We start from the raw sequence: 23002 nt of genomic DNA on the forward strand, positions 1-23002 counted from the left end.
GGGCGGAGACACAGTTATCTTGCAATACTTTGTTTCTTTTTGTATTTTGCCTATGTTTGTGTTTCTTTTCGTTGTTGTGTGCCATATAACCAATAGAGATAGCTGTTAAATGCTTCCCCAAGACTAACCTTACTTAACTCCAACTTAATCTAATTAAAGAATTTGGTTTATAGCTTTTTCTTTTAACTTCCAGTTTAAATCTTAAAAAAATATATTTTTTTCATCTGTCACCTTTTTGCTCTCATTTTCGTCATCATCTAACTCAAACTCACTCTTTAGAACCTCCAAAAGGTGACAAAGTTGCGCGTCCTGATTTTCCGATGATCGATTGATATGAAATCCCAAAGCTTTATAATCATTAAATTTGAATTTAATCAAATCATAAACGTGAAGTTCACAAAATTTTCGAAAAATTCATCGGATTTTCAGGTGAATTTTAATAAAAGTTTTGCAGTTTAAAAAAGGGGCATAAGGAAAACCAGTTCGTGTAACCAGATACTAAAAGACCATTTTGAACAGTTGGTCTCAAATGATTTTTTCAATAAAAATGCAATACTCATGACGATACTAAAAGTCATACCACAGAATTTGATAGGTGTGGATCTTAAAAACTAGAGAAGCACTTTTCAGCAATTTTCAGATTGATTTCTTTTAGGCAATTTTCAGATTGATCTCTTTTAAGCAATTTTCAGATTGATTTCTTTAATAGTTTACACTTGGTTGCCGCTTGTACCTCCCTTTTGGCCGAAGCCTTAGGTTTTTATTTATTAGACTTTTAGAAGAATGAATTCCGAGCCATGAAGACAAAAACATCGCTGCGAAGACCACCGAGTCTAGTTCTTTGAGTAGTTGAGTCCCGTGAGCACCAAAATTCCCTAAAACCATCTTTCGGGATATAGCAGAGCATGTGTTGCCTTGTAACCACTTGCTGACATCTTGGCTCTCAAAACTCACTACTTGCGATCTTTAACTTGAGTTTGTTGAAACATTGTAACATGAATTTTGATGGTTCTGCGGTAACTATAATTGCTTTGCTCCGGTTGACAAAAGCAAGCAAGTACTTGTGCAACTCATCTGTAGCTGCATTATCTTTAAGTATTTTGCAGGTTTTCATTTTTTTCTTATGATGTTTAATTCGAAGAGAGACTAAATGTAGATATTAAATACCAAGGGAATATTATCGATCTAGAGGAACAGTAACGATAACAATGAGTCAAATTCAGACCTCTGCAGCACTCCACAAATCACAAGTCTCAGTTGTTTTTGAAAACCATTTGAAAGAAAATTGCCCCAACCATCTAAGTAGCGACATTTTTTACCTTAACTTTGAACAAATTTTCGCTTCCAACTTCATTTTTATTTCTGACGCCCTTTTTTGAAGCTCTTTTTTTCTCCGTAAAAATTTTGTGAAGAAAAATTGAGGCTAAATTTATTCAATTTTGGTTCGAAAATTAAAATTGATTACAACTAAATAACTTGAAACGAAAAATTAGCTAAGTTCTATCGTATTCTAGATTATGTGACCTAATCAAAAGCTTTTGATATGCATAGAAATAAGAAAATTGTATCACTGTCTTGTACCCTAATTTGAACAAAATTAAAAAGTTTTACTTGATCTGATTTGTTTTTGAAAAAAATTGAAAGCAGCTTCTAGCAACGGGGCACGTACAAGTGACGTATTCTACCTGGATTTGTTAGTTGATTTTGATGAATAGCTTATGCTTTTTGGGCGGAGACAGAGTTGTCTCGCAATACTTTGTTTCTTTTTGTATTTTGCCTATGTTTGTGTTTCTTTCGTTGTTGTGTGCCATATAACCAATAGAGATAGATGTTAAATGCTTCCCCAAGACTAACCTAATTTAACTCCAACTTAATCTAATTAAAGAATTTGGTTTATAGCTTTTTCTTTTAACTTCCAGTTTAAATCTAAAAAAATATATTTTTTTCATCTGTCACCTTTTTGCTTTCATTTTCGTCATCATCTAACTCAACCTCACTCTTTAGAACCTCCAAAATGTGACAAAGTTGCGCATCCTGATTTTCCGATGATCGATTGATTTGAAATCCCTAAGCTTTATAATCATTAAATTTGATTTTAATCAAATCATAAACGTGAAGTTCACAAAAATTTTGCAAAATTCATCGGATTTTAAGGTGAATTTTAATAAAAGTTTTGCAGTTTAAAAAAGGGGCATAAGGAAAACCAGTTCGTTTAACCAGATACTAAAAGACCATTTTGAACAATTGGTTTCAAATGATTTTTTCATTAAAAATGCAATACTCATGATGATTCTAAAAGTCATACCACAGAATTTGATAGGTTTGGATCCTAAATAGTAGAGAAGCACTTTTCAACAATTTTCAGATTGATTTCTTTTAGGCAATTTTCAGATTGATCTCTTTTAATCAATTTTCAGATTGATTTCTTTAATAGTTTACACTTGGTTGCCGCTTGTACCTCCCTTTGGCCGAAGCCTTAGGTTTTTAGTTATTAGACTTTTAGAAGAATGAATTCCGAGCCAAAACATCGGTGCGAAGACCACCGGGTCTAATTCTTTGAGTAGTTGAGTCCCGTGAGCACCAAAATTTCCTAAAACCATCTTTCGGGATATAGCAGAGCATGTGTTGCCTTGTAACCACTTGCTGACATCTTGGCTCGCAAAACTCACAACTTGCGATCTTTAACTTGAGTTTGTTGAAACATTGTAACATGAATTTTGATGGTTCTGCGGTAACTATAATTGCTTTGCTCCGGTTGACAAAAGCAAGCAAGTACTTGTGCAACTCATCTGTAGCTGCATTATCTTTAAGTATTTTGCAGGTTTTCATTTTTTTTTCTTATGATGTATAATTCGAAGAGAGACTAAATGTAGACATTAAATACCAAGAGAAGATTATCGAACTAGAGGAACAGTAACCATATCATTGAGTCAAATTCAGACCTCTGCAGCACTCCACAAATCACAAGTCTCAGTTGTTGTTGAAAACCATTTGAAAGAAAATTGCCCCCAACCATCTAAGTAGCGACATTTTTGACCTTAACTTTGAACACATTTTCGCTTCCAACTTCATTTTTATTTCTGACGCCCTTTTTTGAAGCTCTTTTTTTCTCCGTAAAAATTTTGTGAAGAAAAATTGAGGCTAAATTTATTCAATTTCGGTTAGAAAATTAAAATTGATTACAACTAAATAACTTGAAACGAAAAATTAGCTAAGTTCTATCGTACTCTAGATTATGTGACCTAATCAAAAGCTTTTGATATGCATAGAACTAAGAAAATTGTATCACTGTCTCGTACCCTAATTTGAACAAAATTAAAAAGTTTTACGTGATCTGATTTGTTTTTGAAAAAATTGAAAGCAGCTTCTAGCAACGGCGCACGTACAAGTGACGTATTCTTACCATTTTGAGGTTTTCAAACTCAGAACCTAATAAATATTTATTTCCATGTGAGTCTATGATTTCAAGGATTTCACGGTCAATTCACTTCATCACGTACATACTGGTGCTCTTCTGGAAAAATTTTTAATCAAATGATGACATTCTCTTAAACTACTATTATCAATCTGAATGCAACGAAGTCTGTAAATCAATTTAATTGAAAACAAGTAATTTTTGTTCCGACCCCTCTTGAGGGGGGGGGGAGGGGGGAGGAACTAGATACTCAAATGGGTTTTTTTCGTTCAGACAATTTTGGCCGATCGATATAATAATCGTAGAGAGTCGTGAGTGGTATCATTAGAAAGCCAGTCCAGCGTAGAATATGGAAATAAAAAATTTATTCAATTTTCACATTTTATAGGGAGTTATTGAGGTTTAAAGTTTTGTGAAAATTAGACGTATTTCAGCTGTTTTTATTCCCATTTTGACCAAATTTATGTCAATTTTGACCAAATATTCGTCAATTTTGCTAAAATATGTTAAAATTGTAAACTGTAGTGTTACAGATTTTATTTCGAAAGACAGAGGAGGGTTGTTGAATTGTTCGATACGAGTTTTTCGGCTCGAATTTTTGCTAAATTTTTCAAAATTCACACTTTTTTTTGTCAAAAATGGGACCAAATTTGCTTTTTTATCCCACTTGTTTTAATTTTTGCTGGAAGTAGACGCCTTAAACTTGAGGTCCGACTCTCATTTAGCTCAGAAAAGAGCTATTTGTACTCCCGCTGGCTTCATCAGTCTTCTGGAAGTAAAATTTTGCCATTTTTTTGCTGATTTAAACTCGATAATTATACAAATTCCATTATTTATTTTTAACAAATTGTAAAATTTTGTATTCAATTAATCTATTTCGCAAACATTTCAATAATTGAGAGTTTTGTTAGACGCGCAGCATCATCTGGGCTGATCTTGATCTCACTATGGATCCTTATGATAAAACTTTTTAGATTTTAATGGGGCGCGACCTTTTTCAAAGTATTTCCGCTATGTATTGAAATTTGTATTGAATTGATCCATTTCGCAACCATTTCAACAATTGAGAGTTATTTTAGACGGGCAGCATCATCTGGGCTGATACTGATCTAACTATGGACCCTTATGACAAAATTTTTCTAGATTTTAATGGGGCGGGACCTTTTTTTCAAAATATTTCCGCTACGTAAAATAAAATTGCTTTGTAAATTAACATAGCGGAAGTACTTTGGAAAAAGGGTCGCGCCCCATTAAAATCTAAAGCAAATTTATCATAAGGATCCATAGTGAGATCAAGATCAGTCAAGATGATGCTGCGCGTCTTTTATGTCTTTTATGAAAACTACGGACAAGAATGTCAATTCAGGTCTCAATTAAAGACAGATACTATTTACAATAAACGAGAGCAAACGAGATTATATTCTGGCTTCAGAGTGAAGCTCATGGTTTTTTATGGCTCTTACGAACTGTTTTTGTTAAAAAGATATGGACTTTCTTCGTTTTGCTTTCATTTCCTATACTTTCTGTAGCCCAATGACTTAGTGTCCCTATACGCAGACGTTTTTTTTCTGTTGTTATCTAATGTCTGTTCTGACTTTGAATATCTTTTTTGAGAAATTATTGGTGGACTTTTGAGCTTCGCCACTAATTCATCTTATTTCTCTCAACTTTGGGCGTAGCCTCAGTAAAAACAAGCAATGGCCAAACTTTTGTTAGCTATAATTTAATGTCGGTAACGATTTTATATTCAATTAATAGTTTCTTCATTTTGGTATAACGTGTTTTCAGTTTTTCTTTTATTTTTGGTCATAATTGCATATTTTATGAGTTCATTTTGTTTCCTTGTCAAAATATCATTTTCTTGACAGGTCCAATTAAAGGAAAGCATTGTAGGGAAAAAGCACGACGTCAGAAAAAGGCGTACCTGGATATGTTAGTTGATTTTGATGAATAGCTTATGCTTTTTGGGCGGAGACACAGTTATCTCGCAATACTTTTTTTCTTTTTGTATTTTGCCTATGTTTGTGTTTCTTTTCGTTGTTGTGTGCCATATAACCAATAGAGATAGATGTTAAATGCTTCCCCAAGACTAACCTATTTTAACTCCAACTTAATCTAATTAAAGAATTTGGTTTATAGCTTTTTCTTTTAACTTCCAGTTTAAATCTAAAAAAATATTTTTTTTTCATCTGTCACCTTTTTGCTTTCATTTTCGTCATCATCTAACTCAACCTCACTCTTTAGAAGTCTCAATTTTTTTGTTGATTCAAATATTTTTTTCCGCGCTTGGTTATACGTTGTGACTGATTGCTTCGATCATTTAGTTTCTTGAAAAAATTTTTGAGATATCTATACTGTTCATTTTTCTTGGGTTTCTTTTGTTGCCAATTCTAAGTAGTCCATTCATAAGGAAGACTTGTTGATGTTAAGATGAAGGTAAAATGATGATTTAGAGTTCTTGCAGTTAACATCCTATGTTTATATACCTTGGTCAATGTCATGTTGTGAAATTGTTTGAAGTTTTCGCTGCTTTATGTTTTTGTTTTTTTGTGAGCTCGTAACTTAACCTCAATATTAGCAGGCCCAATTGGCTCCCTGAGGTGTTGAAACTTAATCCATCGCTTTTTGTTATAAACCTAAGTCTGTTATGAGTTTTGAATTATTTGTTTTAAAAAATAAATTTGGGTATTTGAGCTTCGTCTTTATTTATTAGTTTTTCGGTCGATTTATAGATCAGTCCCTGTACACACAGGTCACAACCCGCTTCAAGTGAGCCATAACTTAATCTTTATTAGAATTTTAGCTTGAATCATTTGTTTCTTGGCTTTATTACTGCTATTACTACTAGATTTCAAAAAATGTTATATTTTTATATATTTGTACATTTCTAAGGATTTTTGGTATTTTTTTAAATGACAACAGTAAACATTAATCCCATTGGCTTTGAAAGTTTTAGCAATCGAGCATTGGATAATGATATGTCTCAATCGCTTCCTATGTAGATAAAAATGAAAGTTTTAGTGGTTTCAGTTGATATTTGCTCTATTTTCGACTTGTTAACGAGTCGCATTGAGGACAGGTCTCATATCTTTTCTGATATATTAGAGTAATTGCTTTAAATTTGTTAGTGTAATTGCTAGGTTAAATTGTTTCGTTTTGGTTTTTATCTGATGCGAATTTGATTTTGTTATGATTTTTTTATTATAGACATCGAGTTTTGGTCTTAAATATTGTTTGTTGTTCGGTTTTTATTATTGTCCGTTCTAGTAGTCCTAATATCAACAACTTTCATCGGCCCTCTAGCGTGGCTTTATCGTATTTCATTTGTTGTTTATTGAACGATTTTTATGTTTTTGAAAGTTTTCTATCTCTTCATCATTTGGTAGCCAATTAGGTCAAAAATTCGGATGAATGGGGTCGAACATTATGTGCGTACGCACATTACCGAGCCTCCCTGTTATCTTAACAACTCTCAAATTAGCCCTTCTTTTTAGTCAGGTTACATAAAAAGTTGGAGGCTTACCCAATTTGATATGCAACGACTCTAACAAATTGCACAGCACTGTCTTATCCTTGCAAGCAAAATTACAGCAAGTTTTTACTCGTGAAACATGCCTTGAAAATTGTTGAATCATTGTCATGAACTGATATATATTATGGCCTGCTAGAACAAACATAAATATCTCGTCATATCAATTAATTTTCACAAATTTGATAAACTCAACTTAACTAAATTAATTCTGCTTCTTCGTTGTGTCCAACATGCGGCAGGAGGCAGTAATTAAGCTACCAAAACACCTTATTCAAACCAAGTCAAAAATGTTTTCAGAACAATGGTCAATATTGAAATCTCGTGCAATTATGACTTTCGTTTTACTGATAGTACTACACAGAAGGGCCTCCAACTTATTGCTGGCAGTTTGCAAAGGCGGCCAGTCCTTTGCTTGTAACTTATTCATTTTCTTATTGAGTCTATGGGCAGGGATGCAAGAAATTCACCCGCTACACTAAAAAAAATTGCAGGTAAATTGATTATAAATTGCAGGTAATTTTACCTAGATTTTGCAAGTAAATTGTTCTTTAATGCAACTCACCTAGAATCTACCTGCAAACACACTACAAATCTAAGTAAAATTTCCTGCAAGTTACCAAGAAGTTGCAGTTATACCCTCCTAAAATCTCACCTAAGAAAATTTTCTAGGTAAATTTACCTGCAAAAAACATACGCAAATTGCAGGAAAATTTACCTAGAACTTTTTTTGCAGGTAAAATTGTCGGTATATTTGATTGCAATCTACCTAGAATTTACAGGTAAAAACGCCTACAATTTTACCTGCAAAGAAATTTTATAGGTAAATTTACCTGCAAAAAATACGCGCAAATTGCAGGTAAATTTTCTTAGACAAAAATTTTTGCAAGTTAAATTTTAGGCGTTTTTACCTGCAAATTTTAGGTAGATTGCATTTAAATTTACCTAAAAGTTTACCTGCAAAAATGAAATTCTATGTAAATTTACATGCAATTTGCACATGTCTTTTGGAAGTATATTTACCTAGAAAAATTTTTTTGCAGGTAAATTTCTAGGAGGGTATAACTGCAAATTCTACGTAACTTGCAGGAAATTTTACCTAGAAATGCAGGTAATGTAGTGTGTTTGCAGTTAGATTCTAGGTGAGTTGCATTAAAGAACAATTTACTTGGAAAAACTATGTAAATTTACCTGCAATTTATAATCAAGTTACATGCAGAAATTAGGCTGAAAAGACACAAGAAAAAACTTCTGTCGGGTGTGAAAAAAACCTGGTATGACCAGGTGATCAGTTTTGCATTTCCCATTTTATTGTAATTTTCACGTGGGTCTCAGCTCACCATGTACATAACACACGACCTATACAAAACCACCAGCGGGAATTTGACAGTAGGATCAAGGATGGCCATTTTGAAGCACAAACAATTATAATTAGGCAAAGCACAACTTCTTACATGCTTTACATGAATAATACATGAGTTGAAATAATTTAAAAGCTTTTCAACGTTTTTTTGTTGTTTCATACCTTTTCAATCGGCAAACTCAAACAGCGAGAGTCTTAAACGCATTATAAGTTTTGTTTACGTGGCGAGGTATCCCTATTTAACGCATTAGCGAGACTTTTACCTATATGATCTAAATTACCCCAAAAACCAATTTTCTGCTCCGACAAAGTTTTACTCGGCGTATACATTCTATTCCTCTCAAACCTGGTTGCAAGTTCTAAAACTGTCTCTTCTTTCTCATTTGAGTGTTTTGTTTTCGTGCTTATAAACCTTTATTACAGCGCTTTGTAAATCAGATTGCTTTGATCAACGATTCTCGGAATTGATTAATATCTGTTGGTCCTTCAATTAGTCTGGCAGGTAACCAATACCAACTAACATTGTTGTCAATTATGACAGAGACGTTTTTGGGTCGATGGACAGCTTTTTGACGATCGCAAAATTACCTTTTTTAAAAGTGCAGGTGAAAAAACAGAGGAAAATATCCGTTCCGTTTTTGCAATTTTCTGCATCACTTTTGCGCCTCTTTTTACCTGAAAAGTCAATTTTAGCCATGTAAACAAAAATGAAAAATCGAGAGGAGCAGGACAAAAACTAGTTACCGACAGCAAGGATTCTAGCTGATATGGCATAATTACTTCTGCTAAAATTTTCCAGTTTTCTGCTCGGACTGACTTTGTATCCTTCTAATCTTCCATTGAAGAATATTATCTAAACTTCAATTAGAGTTTTTAAATGTTTTTTTTCACGTTAAAATCTACATTCTTAGTATAATATTGTTGTTTGAGTTTGCAGGTAAATTCTAGGTAACGTATTCGTAACGTATTCTAGGTAAATTGCACGTATCATTTTTCGCAGGCAATTTTGCAGGTAATGTTACCTTCAACTTTGCTTACCTGCAAACGTTGCAGGTAAATTTGCAGACATTTTTTAGAGTGTATGACTTACTCCATTTTCAAAATTTCTAGTGTTTTGTCCTCTTTGATGCCTACGCCATCACCACAGCATTAATTGAAGTAAAATTATTTTTCTCTGAAATTGTACTAAGATGGACAACTGTGTGTTTTTATTCACAAGGACGATCTTGATTTTTGTTTCAAATTGCTTAATGTTAACCAAAAGCTGATCAAAGTTTGATTTTAGAGACCGCTCGTTGCTACAAAATAGATTACGTCTATTTCTACATCAACAAAAAAGAAACGGAGCTCTGTGATGTCATTAACTCAGGAATCAACCAATGGTTCTTCAGCAGTAAAACAAAAGTTTGATAACTCAACATTTTAATAGGATTACTGGATAATCAAGTGAATCAATAAATTATACGGCCATTGGGGTCTATTAAATATTTCAATTTTTTTATTGGACTAAATAAACTTTGGACTAAATTGTCTTTAGCAGTTGGGTTTGGAATGATGAGATAAGGTTTTGCTCCCCCAATGCATAACAAACATGGAGATTGCCGCGCTAATAGCATGTATTACGTGGTTTGTACTTCCTCGTTTCTACTTGAAAGTTGAAAGCCGATATTCAGCGTTTTCAGTATCAACAACATTGCGCTGACAGTTACTCTTTGGTTTTCCCTAAAAAATTGAGTAACATACTTATTTGTTGTTTTTTGAAAGCCAGTTTTCCATTATTTCTAAGTCCTTTTTAAGTCACTTAATTAAGTATACAGTTTGTTTGTGAATATAAATTAAAATTTGGAGCAACTTGTTCAATTGAATTCTTCAACATGTTCAATTGAATTCTTCAACCAAAGCAATTGTTGCCTTGAGCGAGTGCTAATGATTCATGATGATTACTGTTTTCGCTGAACGGCTCTCTGACCCATTCATTCTCCACGAATGCAATTTCAACCTTCGAATTCAACCTTCTGATTGCTCATCGTTTTTTTTCGAAATGCTTAACAAAATGTGAGGAAAAACCTTGCAAAAAGTTGGCAAGAACTCTTTGGTTAAAAACTTCAAGTTCAAGATTGAGACTCGACTTTTTAACAGTATTTTTTGACAATGAACAGGACAGCAGATAAATACATAATCAGTGCCAAATGCGGAGCCGTTTAATGAGTCTATAAGAATATATAGAGAACCTAGATCGATCAGAGGTCAGCGAAAAAGCAAAGCAAGATCTTTACGTCAAGGTCGCAGAGAAGCGCTAAGGCCAACTGATAGCAAATTGAAAATAATAAAATCTGTGCCAATAAATAGTTTGAGAAATATGACTGCTCTCATCACTCTTCACAGAATTCTCGCATCCAATTCAAAAATTTGGAAGTGTAGGTTTTTTTATTATGCGACTCTGCTGAAGGTTACTGGCAACTTCTTTACTGCCTTTTTCTTCCCAACTTATTTTTACTGTTGCAAAATGATGGCGGTCAAAAAAGCATGACGTAAGAAACAAGTCTTATCGCATGGAAGAGTATCACTACTGTTTACAATGCTTGTTTTCTTATCAAGTGGCGTTACACGTTATTTTTTTGATAAATTTTGCAAATCTTGCAAACGTACCAAAAAATTTGTGCCAAAAATATTGTCTCCTAAAAATTGGTTAGGTTAGCAAAAATCAAAATAAGTAGGTTACATGGACATTTTAGCTGAAATTGTACTGTTTGCTGTACTTTTATTTCTGGGCTTGCAATTCCAAATTTTTTATTCTAGAAAAATTAAGTGAAGAGTAGATGTGCATAATTCCATAAATGTAGATCTAAAAATTTCCATAACTGTTCTCTGTATTCCAATTTTCTTTGCAAAACCCACAGAAAAATCAAATACAGTGCATTTTTTGTAAGGCCGAAATCAGCAATTTGTAAACTTTCGACAATTTTCTGACATAATGTAGTGCTGTATAACAAGAAAAATACTAATTTCGAGTGTCATGTGGTAGTTATAGCAGCAATATCACGCAGCCCACAGAAATTACCAGCATCTGTGAGAGAGTGATCGGGGAAAATAATGCCCCGGGTTATAGCGGGTCCCCAGGCAAGCCTCATTCCTCTAGGAGTTTTCTGGCGATAAATCTAAAAAATATGGCGTTTTATCACTGTTTTCTTGCTCCCGTTGCAACAATTTGGCAGTATTTTTTCAAATTTTGATTATCTGATTGTGCCTATGGTTACTGGAATCTTCTTTTCTGAAACTACTTCTCAATTTTTTTACTGTTGCAAAAAGCATGTCTAATCGCATGCCAGAGTCTCAATACTGTTTATTTTTCCCTTTCATGTGGCGTAACACGTTATTTTAGCGACCAGTTGGGCAACTCTTGCTATCGTACCAAAATTTTGTCAAAAAGATGTCTCTTGAAAAATTGGTTTGTTTAAAAAAAATCAAACTTCTTGAGTATTCTATTGACATATTTGGTTGAAAATAGCTGTTTCCTGTACTTTTTTCTGCACATGTGCTTCCAAATGCTTTGTACTACTAAAATTATGAGCAGAGTAGATGTGCATAATTCCATAAAAGTAGATCAAAAAAATTTCATAATTTTTCTAATCCAATTTTCATTGCAAAGCCCATGAACTTCAAAATGGGCAAAAATAATGAATTTATTGTAATGTACAAATCATCAAGTAGTTGATTTCTCACTGGTTTTCTTGCATAAAACAACTGTTCAACAAGGAAAAATGTAATTGAAACTCATGTGGCAGTTGGATCAGATCGTGTTTTGGCGCAGAGAATCTCCGATGTGGTGACAACATACCTTTTTTGACAACTGCGCCATCAAGGCCCTAAACCCTGGATTTTTTAAGAATTTAGCGAACAACGACTCGATGTCTGCTATCATACATCAATTACCCACATTTGTGAAAAAAGACTGATCGGGCGAAATAGTGCAACCAGTTATGGTCTTGTAGCGGATCCCTAGGCAGTGTCAGTTGCCTCAGTCGTCTGAGAGTCTTCTGGAAATGAATTGATTTAACCGTTTGAACACCACTATGCTAAAATTGATGCACTAATTTGGGCTTTTCAATGAATCAAAGTGTTTACCCCTATACGTACGAACGCGTGCGCTTAGTGTTTCTTGTAGTGCAAAACCCCTTAGTGATTTCTAAATTGCAGTGATTTTGATAAAATTTTGTTTTAAGACAGCTGGAAACAAAATGCTCACGATGAAATAACTTCATTTCTCTAATATATGCGTTGACATTTAAAGCGGGCAACCCACACCCACGAAGTTCTACTGATTTTAGTTTCATTTCTATAGTTTTGCAAAAAAAGAGTAACTCATTTTTCAAATAGGTGAATTTATTAGCTAACCCCCCCCCCCCCTCACAATAATGCCACAAGTACCAAAATGTTAAAAACCTGTCAAATCGTGTTCTAGATTGAGTAAAGAACCGTATCCGTTTGAATTCGGTTAAAGGGTAGAATTTTTGTACGACTGTTGAATGCTAATTTACAAAATGTTCACAAAAAAGCGACATATCTTTCCTACCTCAACCCCCACAATATTTCACTTTCACGCGGGTTCGGAAATACAAGGACGCATAACTTTGAACGCAGTCTTTCAGCGCCGACAAAGTTCACGAATATTTTATTTTTCAGCATCTACTGAGTTCCCGCCTTCACCTGTTCACGTTTACTGAATGCCATTTTACATGCTGTGCTAACAATAACCGCGTCACAAATTCAGCACGTCATAACTCTCAGAAGTCTTTTTCACTGTTTTCTACGCTTTTTTCAATATAAATCTAAACCATGGCCAGTGGTAAATGTTTAAAACTGTGTACTATCTAGCTGCTAGATTAAATGAATCAGAGCTGTTTTATGCATTTAGTACGTAGCTTTTTACTAACCATAAAACCAAGAGCGAGTTTTTAACTACTATTGTTGTATTGTTTTAAATTATTCACAAATCTGGTTTCAGTCGGCTACCTGAAGAAATCAGGACTTCGATGCCTTTCAACAGTTTCAAGTGAAGAAAATGTCTTGCAGTTATCAACCAGGACAGAACTTGAGTTACTGAGCGGAGACAGTAAATTTGAATACACTAAATCGCAATTTTACCTCAAAGCTATGAGCTTAGCTAAGTCTGGTTAAAAAACGCAAAACATCTCAAAATTAGCTTTCTACAGCAAATTTGCCATACTTTCCTTGATAGTAAACTTTGTCTGAAATTTATTTCAAACTTACCTCGACTTTGTTCAGGTAAATATCTCAAGATTTTACTGTGTATTGGACCAGTTGAGGAGGGATTACTTTGAAAACGTTTGAGATGGATATCACGTTGATTCCTGAACCATCCCCATATCCACTTTTCCAAAGTGGTGTTAAGTTAACGGACCGAAAAGCCTTCATACCAATTACACTCACCCGAAGCATTTTTCGAAAATGTTTTAGAAAGTTGCAGCTATCTTGCAAACATAACTCTACCAACAGGTTAACTTCGTCATCTAAATTCGAATGGCTGTTTATCTTGTTTCTGATTGCATTTTTTAGTTTCGTGCTAATCGACTCTCAAATTCAACTTGAGCACTTTCAGTCCTTAGTTGCCTCATATTCCGAAGTGACTACAAATTATAGCAAGCTATTATCCAAATCAAAACATTACAAATACACGACACAAGAAACATCACAAACGTGCAAGTTAATTTTTGCTAGTGATATGCCATACAAGCGGATCACGATTGTCAGGTTACTGGGACCAAGTTTACCACCATTGCAAGGCCCTAACCAGCAAAGTTATAACTTGCAATTTTTAATTGATCAAGAACTTGAAGTGCAAAAATCAAGCTCATGCATCCGAAAATTATGGGTGATTACATGTATGTACAACAAAACAGAAGAAGCCTTAATTGTTGATATTTTAAAAGATAATGATCAAGAATATTATCACGTTCCAGGATGCTCAAAAAAACGTGATAAAAAGTTGTACGGGCAATTAAAAGATGTAAACATTGCCAGAAACTTTGCAATTGAGAAAGCTCTAATTGAACCCTCAGATTGGATTTTACCCCTTGATGGCAACATTTTCATACCTAAAAATGCACTGGAGAACATTGTTAATGGGTTAATTGTGGATCATTGGCTTGGGAAGCAAGTCCACGCAATTCCTTTGTTCCGAATTTTGGGCTGTCAAAGTTTGTATTTCAATGACAGTTTTCGTTTTGACAGAGAAATGCAGAATTCATACTTGCAGCTATCCGGCAAATTTCCAACCATTTCAGAATTTTTGTCTAGAAAACAGGAAGGTCAAATTGCAGTTGCCACGACCGTTCCCAATATAACTTTATTCTTTTCACCCAAACAGAAGTATGGTGCCAAATCTAAGCTGGGGTTAATTCAAAAATTGAAGTCAAACCAGTACCACAACAGCCGCTGTGGGTACAACTCTGGTTACGAGTTCAATGCCAGAACAGCAAGTTATATGCTGTATCATTCTCTATCTTGTGGATACGTTCTGCGACTGGTTTATTGGCCTGCATACGACAACTGCTCGCACAAAGAGCGACCAGTTTTTCCAGAGTTACCAAAAAATGCCAGCATCGTGAGACAGAAGGCTAAGATTCTAAAAAACCGAACAGAAGTGAACGCTCATAGACGCGCAAACCAGCGCATTAAAAGTATGAAACGGCTGAAGAAACTTTTGTTGAAGGATGACGGTGGTACGAATGAGCAGAACGAAGAAAACGATGACACCGAATTGGAGGAATTAACTCAAGATTACCAGTTGGAGGACTATGGCGATGAAGAAGATGATTATACAGGTTATTACAACAAAGAAGACAATACTGGACATTTTAAAAAACTCGATATACCGCTATATTTTAAGGGTTAACGGTAAGCTCAAAATGAAAACAGTTTTTCTATTACAGAAAGTATGCGAAATAATTGAATGAGTTTCACTTTGTTTGTTTAATGAGCTATGAGCTTTCCATACTTCAAGTTTCGTCATATCTGGGCATGTGCATTACTTACCAATATCTGCGATAGCATTCAGGTTACTTTTTGAAGCAGTGCTTTTATCAAAAGAGTAGCTATTAATGACAATAGAAATAAAATCAAAATGCTTGGCAGTATAAAATTGTGAAGTTTTTCTTAAAGATGTCTCAAGTTCTTTGTTTCATAGAAATAGCGGAAGACACTCAATATCTACCTCCTATGTCTTCTGTCCATAACAATTGGAAGCATCTTTTTCAATCATCACTTCCATCTTGTACATTTCAGTAAAATAAAAAACAGTAATTAAAATAGAAAAGCTGCCTCATGTAGATTGGTGTCAAATTGCACAACTATTTAAACATTACGAGTGCAACTTTGACCTTTATTCGAAACTGAATAGGAAACCAGTAAAGTTGTTAAGCAGCACCGATATGTTCCGATTAATTAAGGTTTACCAAAAACAAAACCTGCAGCCATGATCTGTACCCTCTGCAATTTAGCAAGAATCTTCCGCTTTAAAAGACAAAAAAGATAAAATACAGGAATCAAGTAAAAAAGCACTTTCCGGTGATCGAAACCCAGTTATTATTCTACTAAAAAATACAACTTCCTGATTTAAATACAGCATTTTTGACAATTTTTTTAAATTGTCGTTCTAGCGACCGATTTGTATCAAGAATGACGCCAGGTACAATTATTGCAGGCAAAAAAGGAAAAGAATATGCTTCTATATCCAGTGAGCATAACTACTAAAAAACTCAAGTAATGTATCCTTAATTATAAATTAGAGCTAGAGTTGTTTATTAGTGTAAAAAAAGTACACAACTTACACAACATCTAATTTTAATTTATTTAACTTGCTGCATTTGTCTGTTTACTTGATATTCAAGCTCAATAGTATCATATTGAGCTTTAGGGCTATTGTGAAGGTTGTCTCGTGCTCTAAGTACCACTCTAGCTCGTAAGCAATGTTGAAGTTGATCGACAAGAATGCAGTTCGAAAACGCACTACTTTCACATGTAGGAATTGATTAGTGCTCCGATTAGTTGGTCCAAGTTAGTGCGCCAAATACTTTTTTGGTAAAAATGGCCTAAACATAATGAATTGAGCTACTTGGCATATTTTTGAAGCAAATATCTAACTTGAGCAAGATTAATTTTCTGCCAACTCAATACTAGAACCCCCAATGATAAACAGATCCACTTATTAAAAAGGAAATATATTCTCTCCTCCACAGTGCAATATGATGATCTTTAGTTGACATAGTGTACACTTTATTATTCAGGCGCGTTAATTCTAACGGCTAGTCCGACTTTTATTGGGCTATGTTAACCATTATTGTTCCACAATTTTTTCACAATGTGGGAAAATATGGGCGAGGCTGGCCTTTTCTTCAGACAAATTTTCACTCTTTTGTATACGCATCTTAGAGAAAAAAAGAAACATAATTTTGCAGTCCTCAGAGGCTTATTTTTATTTCAAAACTACTTAATTTATTGCAGGATGGAAAAGGGGAGCTGTTTGAAAAAAAACTGAAAGAACAAGCAAAGAAAAAAGTTGGGTTGAGAAAATTTAAAAATTCAAAGAGCAAAAGAACTGGAAAAAAAGTTTTTTTAAAAAAAAAACTTTCACGAACTCTTTCTTTTCTTAGTGCCCATTTTAGGATTTAACTTCTGTGCAGTTCAAACAATTTTTGATTTAACCAAAACCAAAAAAAATTATTGAACATGCAAATCAAAAACTGACACAGACGAAAAATCTTTTTCAATTACCGTAAATCGTAACCAAACTAACAACTGCGATAATCCTTATGTACGAGAAAACTACAGGATACAATTTTTCTAGCGAACAAGACCATAACCGACTAACGTTGGGCGAAATGCTCTCAAACGATGCGCGAGCTGTTAGCTTCGGTAGCAGCCAGCTTATTTAGGGAAGCTAGTATTAGAGGGGCGGGGTGAGCGAGTGGTGGGGGTTAAGGGATGGATGCGTGGTGAGTTGGGAGGGCTGGAGGAGAGGGGGATCCACAACGCCAGGTGGAGGAGGGTTGACGGGTGAGTGTTGGCGGTGGGGGGGTTGGGCAAAATTTTGATATTAAAACAAACACTCTCAGAATCAAATGATCTCCTCAAAAGTTTTGGTCAATCGCATACTTACAGACTAATAAGGCGCAAGCCTCTAAGAGAGCCACTTAATGCCCTCCGGAAATTAAGTTTATCCCGATTTTGAGAAAAAAAGTTTAAGGGTTAAGATGAAAAATCGGGCAAGCGAAAAACCATCTCCCATATTTCAATTGAAATCTGATTTCAATTAAATTTAACATAATTGAACAATTATTGGATATTCGAGATAAGGACAGCAGAAAACAATGTGCTGATGAAGAAAAAGTTTTAAATCTATATTCTATTTACTGTTCTTGATGCTTCAGGTGAATTCAGAATTAAAAAAAAAACAATTGGATTCCGTCCAAAAAAATTTTTTTGCGTTCAATTGAAAAAACGTGAACAAAAGGGGAAAAATTTTGGAAAAGGAGAAAATCATATTCTTTTGTACAATTTTGCGCTAATTGTTGCCACCCATTGTAACCATTCATCATTTTTTTGTCTGAATGTGACCAAAATAACAGAAGTGGTTCATTAAGGTACACTCAAAATCATAACGAAAGATACAACCACTTGAGAAACGAAAAAATATTTTTCTTTTCCCACCTCCTTATTTAAGACTAAAATTGACTTTGTTTACACTTTTCAAACGGTTTTACTTTGATTAGTATTCCGATGTAAAGGAAACTATAGAATCCTTTATATGTTTGCAATTCAAATAATAACAGGCAGTTCTTCATTGAGCTGGAAAAGCGCTATCTAAATTGCTGCAAAATATTGGCCAAAATAAAGTTAATTGAAGCTTTTATATGAGTATGATAAACCGAATAGATCAAATATGGACATCTTGTAACAAAACAAAACAATCACTTGAGAAAAAGCAAGGAATATTATCTTTATCAAAACTGTAACCTTCTCGACTTACGCCTGGTTGACTTTAATAACGTATTTTCTCCAGTTGATTTACAAATTATTGAATTATCAAAATACAAAATCCACCTAAGTGAATTAATTATAATACAAAGAGGTACACTTTTCGGTTCGAAAAATGCAAAAATTCTTCATAAAAAAGGTCATTTTTTTCGTAAAAATTGAACAAGTTTTTTTTGTTTTCTTTAAATTGTTCAAAATAATGTCCGAATCTAGAACAAATGAAAATAACTTCAATAATTCTTAACAAAGACAAAACGTGGCATGATCAACTCGATCTTGAGTTGAACTAATTGGTAAAGATATCTTCGATTGGGCAAAATTAAGATGAGATAATAAGAAAATCATTTTTGTTTGATAATACTAGCGTGTAAACTCATCGCCTCACTTTTATTCTCTGCTACACATTCTCGCACAAGTACTCTTGTTAGTACAAAAATGAGCGTGTGTGTTCATACATGGTTATGACAACAAAATTTTGTTCACGGGAGAGGAAACGGTTCCTTAGCAAATACGATTTAAAAACTTTCAATCAAAGTTCAAGCTTCTGAGTGCTATTTTTGGATAGGAAGCGGCTCCGCATAATTTAAAATTATGAAATACAGTCACACAAAGATTATACATCTATAGAACTGATTTGAATTTAAAATGTATAATTACTCAGAATGTTGAAAAACCTTTGTTCGTAGATTTTTGGCATAATAGTGTACACACATTTTTCCGATAAAAACTCAGCAGCAACAGCCTTTTCAAAAGGAAAATTGATCAGAGTCTCTTCTATACCGGAAATGACCGCATCATTTCTAACACAATTTTCGAAATGCTTCAATCAACAAATCTACAATGAACTAGACATTTCGTGAAAATTTTCTTGCCAAAGGCAAATTTCAGTATACCGTTAAAATGAAAGAACAAGTTGCCAGAATTTAAACAGCCGGCAGATTGCCTGAAAATAGCAGCGATAGACGCTTGTGGCCTTCCATGGAATTGAAACAACTAAAGAAAACATACCCGGAAGATTGCCGAAAAAAGGCGCCGTTGATTCCCATAACCACGATAGGGATTGAAAAAGAAAAAATAGTGAAAACAAAAACGATTTTGTAGGAAAACAATTTTAAAATGCGAACTAATTTAATGTCATTTTGTAGTTGAACGTGCTCCTGTTTCATAGTGAGACGATACATGATCTAGTATCAATACCGAAAAGCATTAGAGATGGTAACGAAGACTTATAAGAACAAAGTTCGAGTAACGAGCTTCTAAAACTGGGCTTTATGGGTTTATCCCGCTTCTATTTCTGATTTCGTTTTTCGATACTGACTCAGTTTATTTTGAATTGCTTTGCTGCGCAACTGCTGTCTTAAAGCACTTTCAGTAGAATGAGCGAAGAGTGAAACTAGCCCAGAGAAGTCAAAGATTTCAGGCAAAATATGGAACAAGCCGTGAACTAAGGTAAAGCGAAAATTTTTGTTCGGAGTAAAAAAAGGACTGCTATTATAGACGGCTGATCAGCTGAGGCGGCTATTGAAATGACAAACAGATTGACCACCAGTCCCTTAATGGACCAATAAACTTTTTGGGTTAGATTCGGACTGTCATTTTTATGAGACACATACGCTTAATAAGGAAAAAGTCCTAATAGAGCTTTTTCAAATTTAATATTTTGAATCAAAAACTCAAGGCTCTATGCTCAAAAATTAGGGCATTTACGTTTGGCACTCCTTGGATGCACACTATTGATCTTCAACTATAAATGTTCATAAAATTTTAAGTTCATTAAGTGATTTCAGAAGTCGTTTTTTTAGTGAGCCAAGTCACTCAATTGATGACCTCAAAGCAGAATAGATGGCGTCACGTACACAAATTTTAACTGCAAAGCAGTAGAAGTCACTAAAAGTCAATTCCAAGAAGTCAGGTAAGAATCATCGATGGAGACGGCAAATTAAAAAAGCATAGGACATGTCCTGAAGTACAATTCAAAGAATTTTCATTGAATGAACAAAAACTGGGCCTGCAACGAACTATGAGTGAACTGTGAAAACTATTTCCGAAAAAATAAGATCAAAAAACAGAAAAATGTAAAATGCCGCATGTGAACAAAAAACCACTAGCGAGAGCAATTTGGTTCAAAAAAAAACTAGGCCTATAATGAACTATGAATGGATTGCGAAAACCATTTGGAAAAAATCTGATCCCGAAAAATTGAATAAACAGTAAAAATGATAGTGAAATCGCATGTGAACAAAAAAACCACTAGCGAGAAAGCGAATTTTCTTTCAAACGCCTTTTTCTCACTGTACTTTAAAAATAGTGTGAATAATCACTGCTCCAATTTGACTTCAAAAATCATGAAAATGTGTGAACAGATCTTAAAAAAACAGCCGGAAGAAATCCGGAAACGAATCGAAATGGAAATCCACTTAAACGCAATTCAAAAACTCATCCGACAAAAAGTGCCTCCACTAATTTATGGTTATCTTGAAACAAAACTTTGAGTGAGAAATTACTTAAAAATACTTCAAACCCATGAAAAAATACGTTCTTACAAACAACTTGGACCAAAACGCTGGAAAACGTCAATAAAATTTCAATAAATTTCAAGTCAGTATTTCAATATTACAAAAGCACATAAATCCAAAAAAAAATCCTTTCAGCCAATAGAGATGTTCTTAAAACAATACGCAAGTCGTAATAGGCTTAAAAAACTTGTCTAAAAAAAGGCAAAACGAAAAACTGCAAAAAAATGAAGTAAAATAGTTTCAATTTTTGCCAATTTTGTCATATTTCTCAACAAAAAGCTTTATATCCAAAAAAAACTGTAACCAGTTGGGGGGGTCAACAGTTGGGGTGTCTTCAACCTCTAAGAACCCCCCTTCACACCCTAAGTATAAGTCTCTAAAACAGTTTGAGCTGAAAGGCTCCAAAAGCACTTAATGCCCGCTGGGCGCTACTTGTTTATCCCGTTTTTGAGGACGAAAAGTCAAATGCTTCAGACGAAAAATCGGTAAGCCAAAAATCGCATAGAAAAAGACCGACAGGACTCATATAATTGCTAAAAACTTTGTTTGAGAGCAATTAAAAAAACTGCGGCACGTGAACAAAAATTTCGCTCGCTTACAGAATTTTTTTTTCTCCTCATTTTCTCGCTCTCTAGAAAACATCGATATGAACAACATAGCTGGCAGATGGCCAGAAAATAGCCGCAATAGCTGCGTAGATCTGCAGTCTAAAAAACAGTAGAGAAAGACAGGCCAAAAATTTACTATTTTCATTAAAGAATGAGATGTCATATTGATATATGTAACATTGATAAAGAACCTGTATAACTTATTGCTGTTTCTATTAGCTGCTCTCAATCAAATAACCTTCACTTAGAGTGACACACACTCACTTGACCTTATCTCTTTAAATTCACGTAAAGAAATTCAATTTCAAAAATCTTTACGAAATAAAAGCAAGAGGAGGCCAATAATAGCCCCAGCTATCGCTGTGTGGCTATTAAAAAATCACTCTTTTCGCTCCACTCTTCATTTTGTTCAGCAACATAATCACTCCAATTTTTTCACGTGTTTCATTTCCTGCTTTAAAATTTACTCCAGTAAAATTGATTTTAAAAAAAGACTTCTCCAATATCCAATAATCCTCTTCGAGTCGTAAAAACAGCGCCCCAATACAATTCAAATGCTTTCAATTGTGAAAAAAACCACAACATCCCCAATAATAGTCAATATTATTGTTTCCAATCAAAGGGAGCGATTTAAAAATCGAGCTAAAAGGCCCTTGTAGAAAACCCTCCGACGCCTTCACGATTTAAGAAATCCTTGAAATAAAAATTTATTTGAACACTAACTACTGTTAAGAACATAGCTTTTGTCACTATTAAAATTACTTCACTACCCAAAATTGTATTAAAAAACTATATAAAAGTATTACAAAAAGATAGACGTGCATGTGTTCAAATTATTTACAGTAAGCACTAATTTCTGAGAACTTAAGCAGAAAGTCAGAGCGCTCGCCACGTTCCACACACTCAAAAGCACTATTTACAGTTTCTATGAAATTTTTGTGGTCATGGGATAGAACTTCTAAGAGAGTTTTGCAGTCGCCTAAGGCGCTATGAGCTTCTAATGGCTCTTTACTCGTCATCCTCCTGTATATATTTTCGAGTTTAAAATATCCTGAAGGTCTTGATTGGTACGCTTTGCGGAACTTGTCTTTTGGTGGAGTTTTCAAAAGCTCATTGGCAGAAACACTGATTGCGTCAGGAATGTCATTTGCCTCCGAACAGAGAAGGTCAAAATCATTGACTTGTATTGCACTTGAATCAGAACACAAACAGTCGTCTGTAGTCACAGCTCCCGTGTTGGACTTGAAGGAGCCACTTTTACATACTGCGCACACTGTAGAGGAACTGGCAGCTGATGTATCGTTAGAGTGTTCCTTCGCAGGACTGCTAACGGGAGACGCAAGAGTGATGCGTTTCAGCTTCGAACTGGGGGACTCCTCTAAGCAAAATATCACTACTTCGCTACAATAAGAGCATGATAATGAAAAAGAAACAAATTTTTCTACTTACAATGATGGAATGTATAAACTATTTAGGTTGGCGTTTATATTCAAAAATATCTCACCGAAAATGTTA

At 34.3% G+C, this 23002-nt stretch overlaps 2 protein-coding genes across 6 annotated transcripts in view; one reads left to right on the forward strand and one right to left on the reverse strand.

Moving 5' to 3' along the window:
- LOC142336083 (syntaxin-binding protein 1-like) overlaps positions 1 to 23002 on the forward strand; it is a 631753-nt gene that overhangs the window by 486719 nt on the left and 122032 nt on the right. The gene's annotated exons all lie outside the window — the stretch shown is intronic.
- LOC142336081 (uncharacterized) overlaps positions 22182 to 23002 on the reverse strand; it is a 30246-nt gene continuing 29425 nt past the window's right edge. The window contains exon 2 of the mRNA XM_075384597.1: positions 22182 to 22865. Within this exon, the coding sequence (XP_075240712.1) occupies positions 22321 to 22865 (545 nt within the window). The 3' untranslated portion in view covers positions 22182 to 22320. The remainder of the gene's footprint in view (positions 22866 to 23002) is intronic.

This window comes from Convolutriloba macropyga, chromosome 3, assembly GCF_964194025.1.
Source record: "Convolutriloba macropyga chromosome 3, txConMacr16.3, whole genome shotgun sequence".
Classification (NCBI taxonomy): Eukaryota; Metazoa; Xenacoelomorpha; order Acoela; family Convolutidae; genus Convolutriloba; species Convolutriloba macropyga.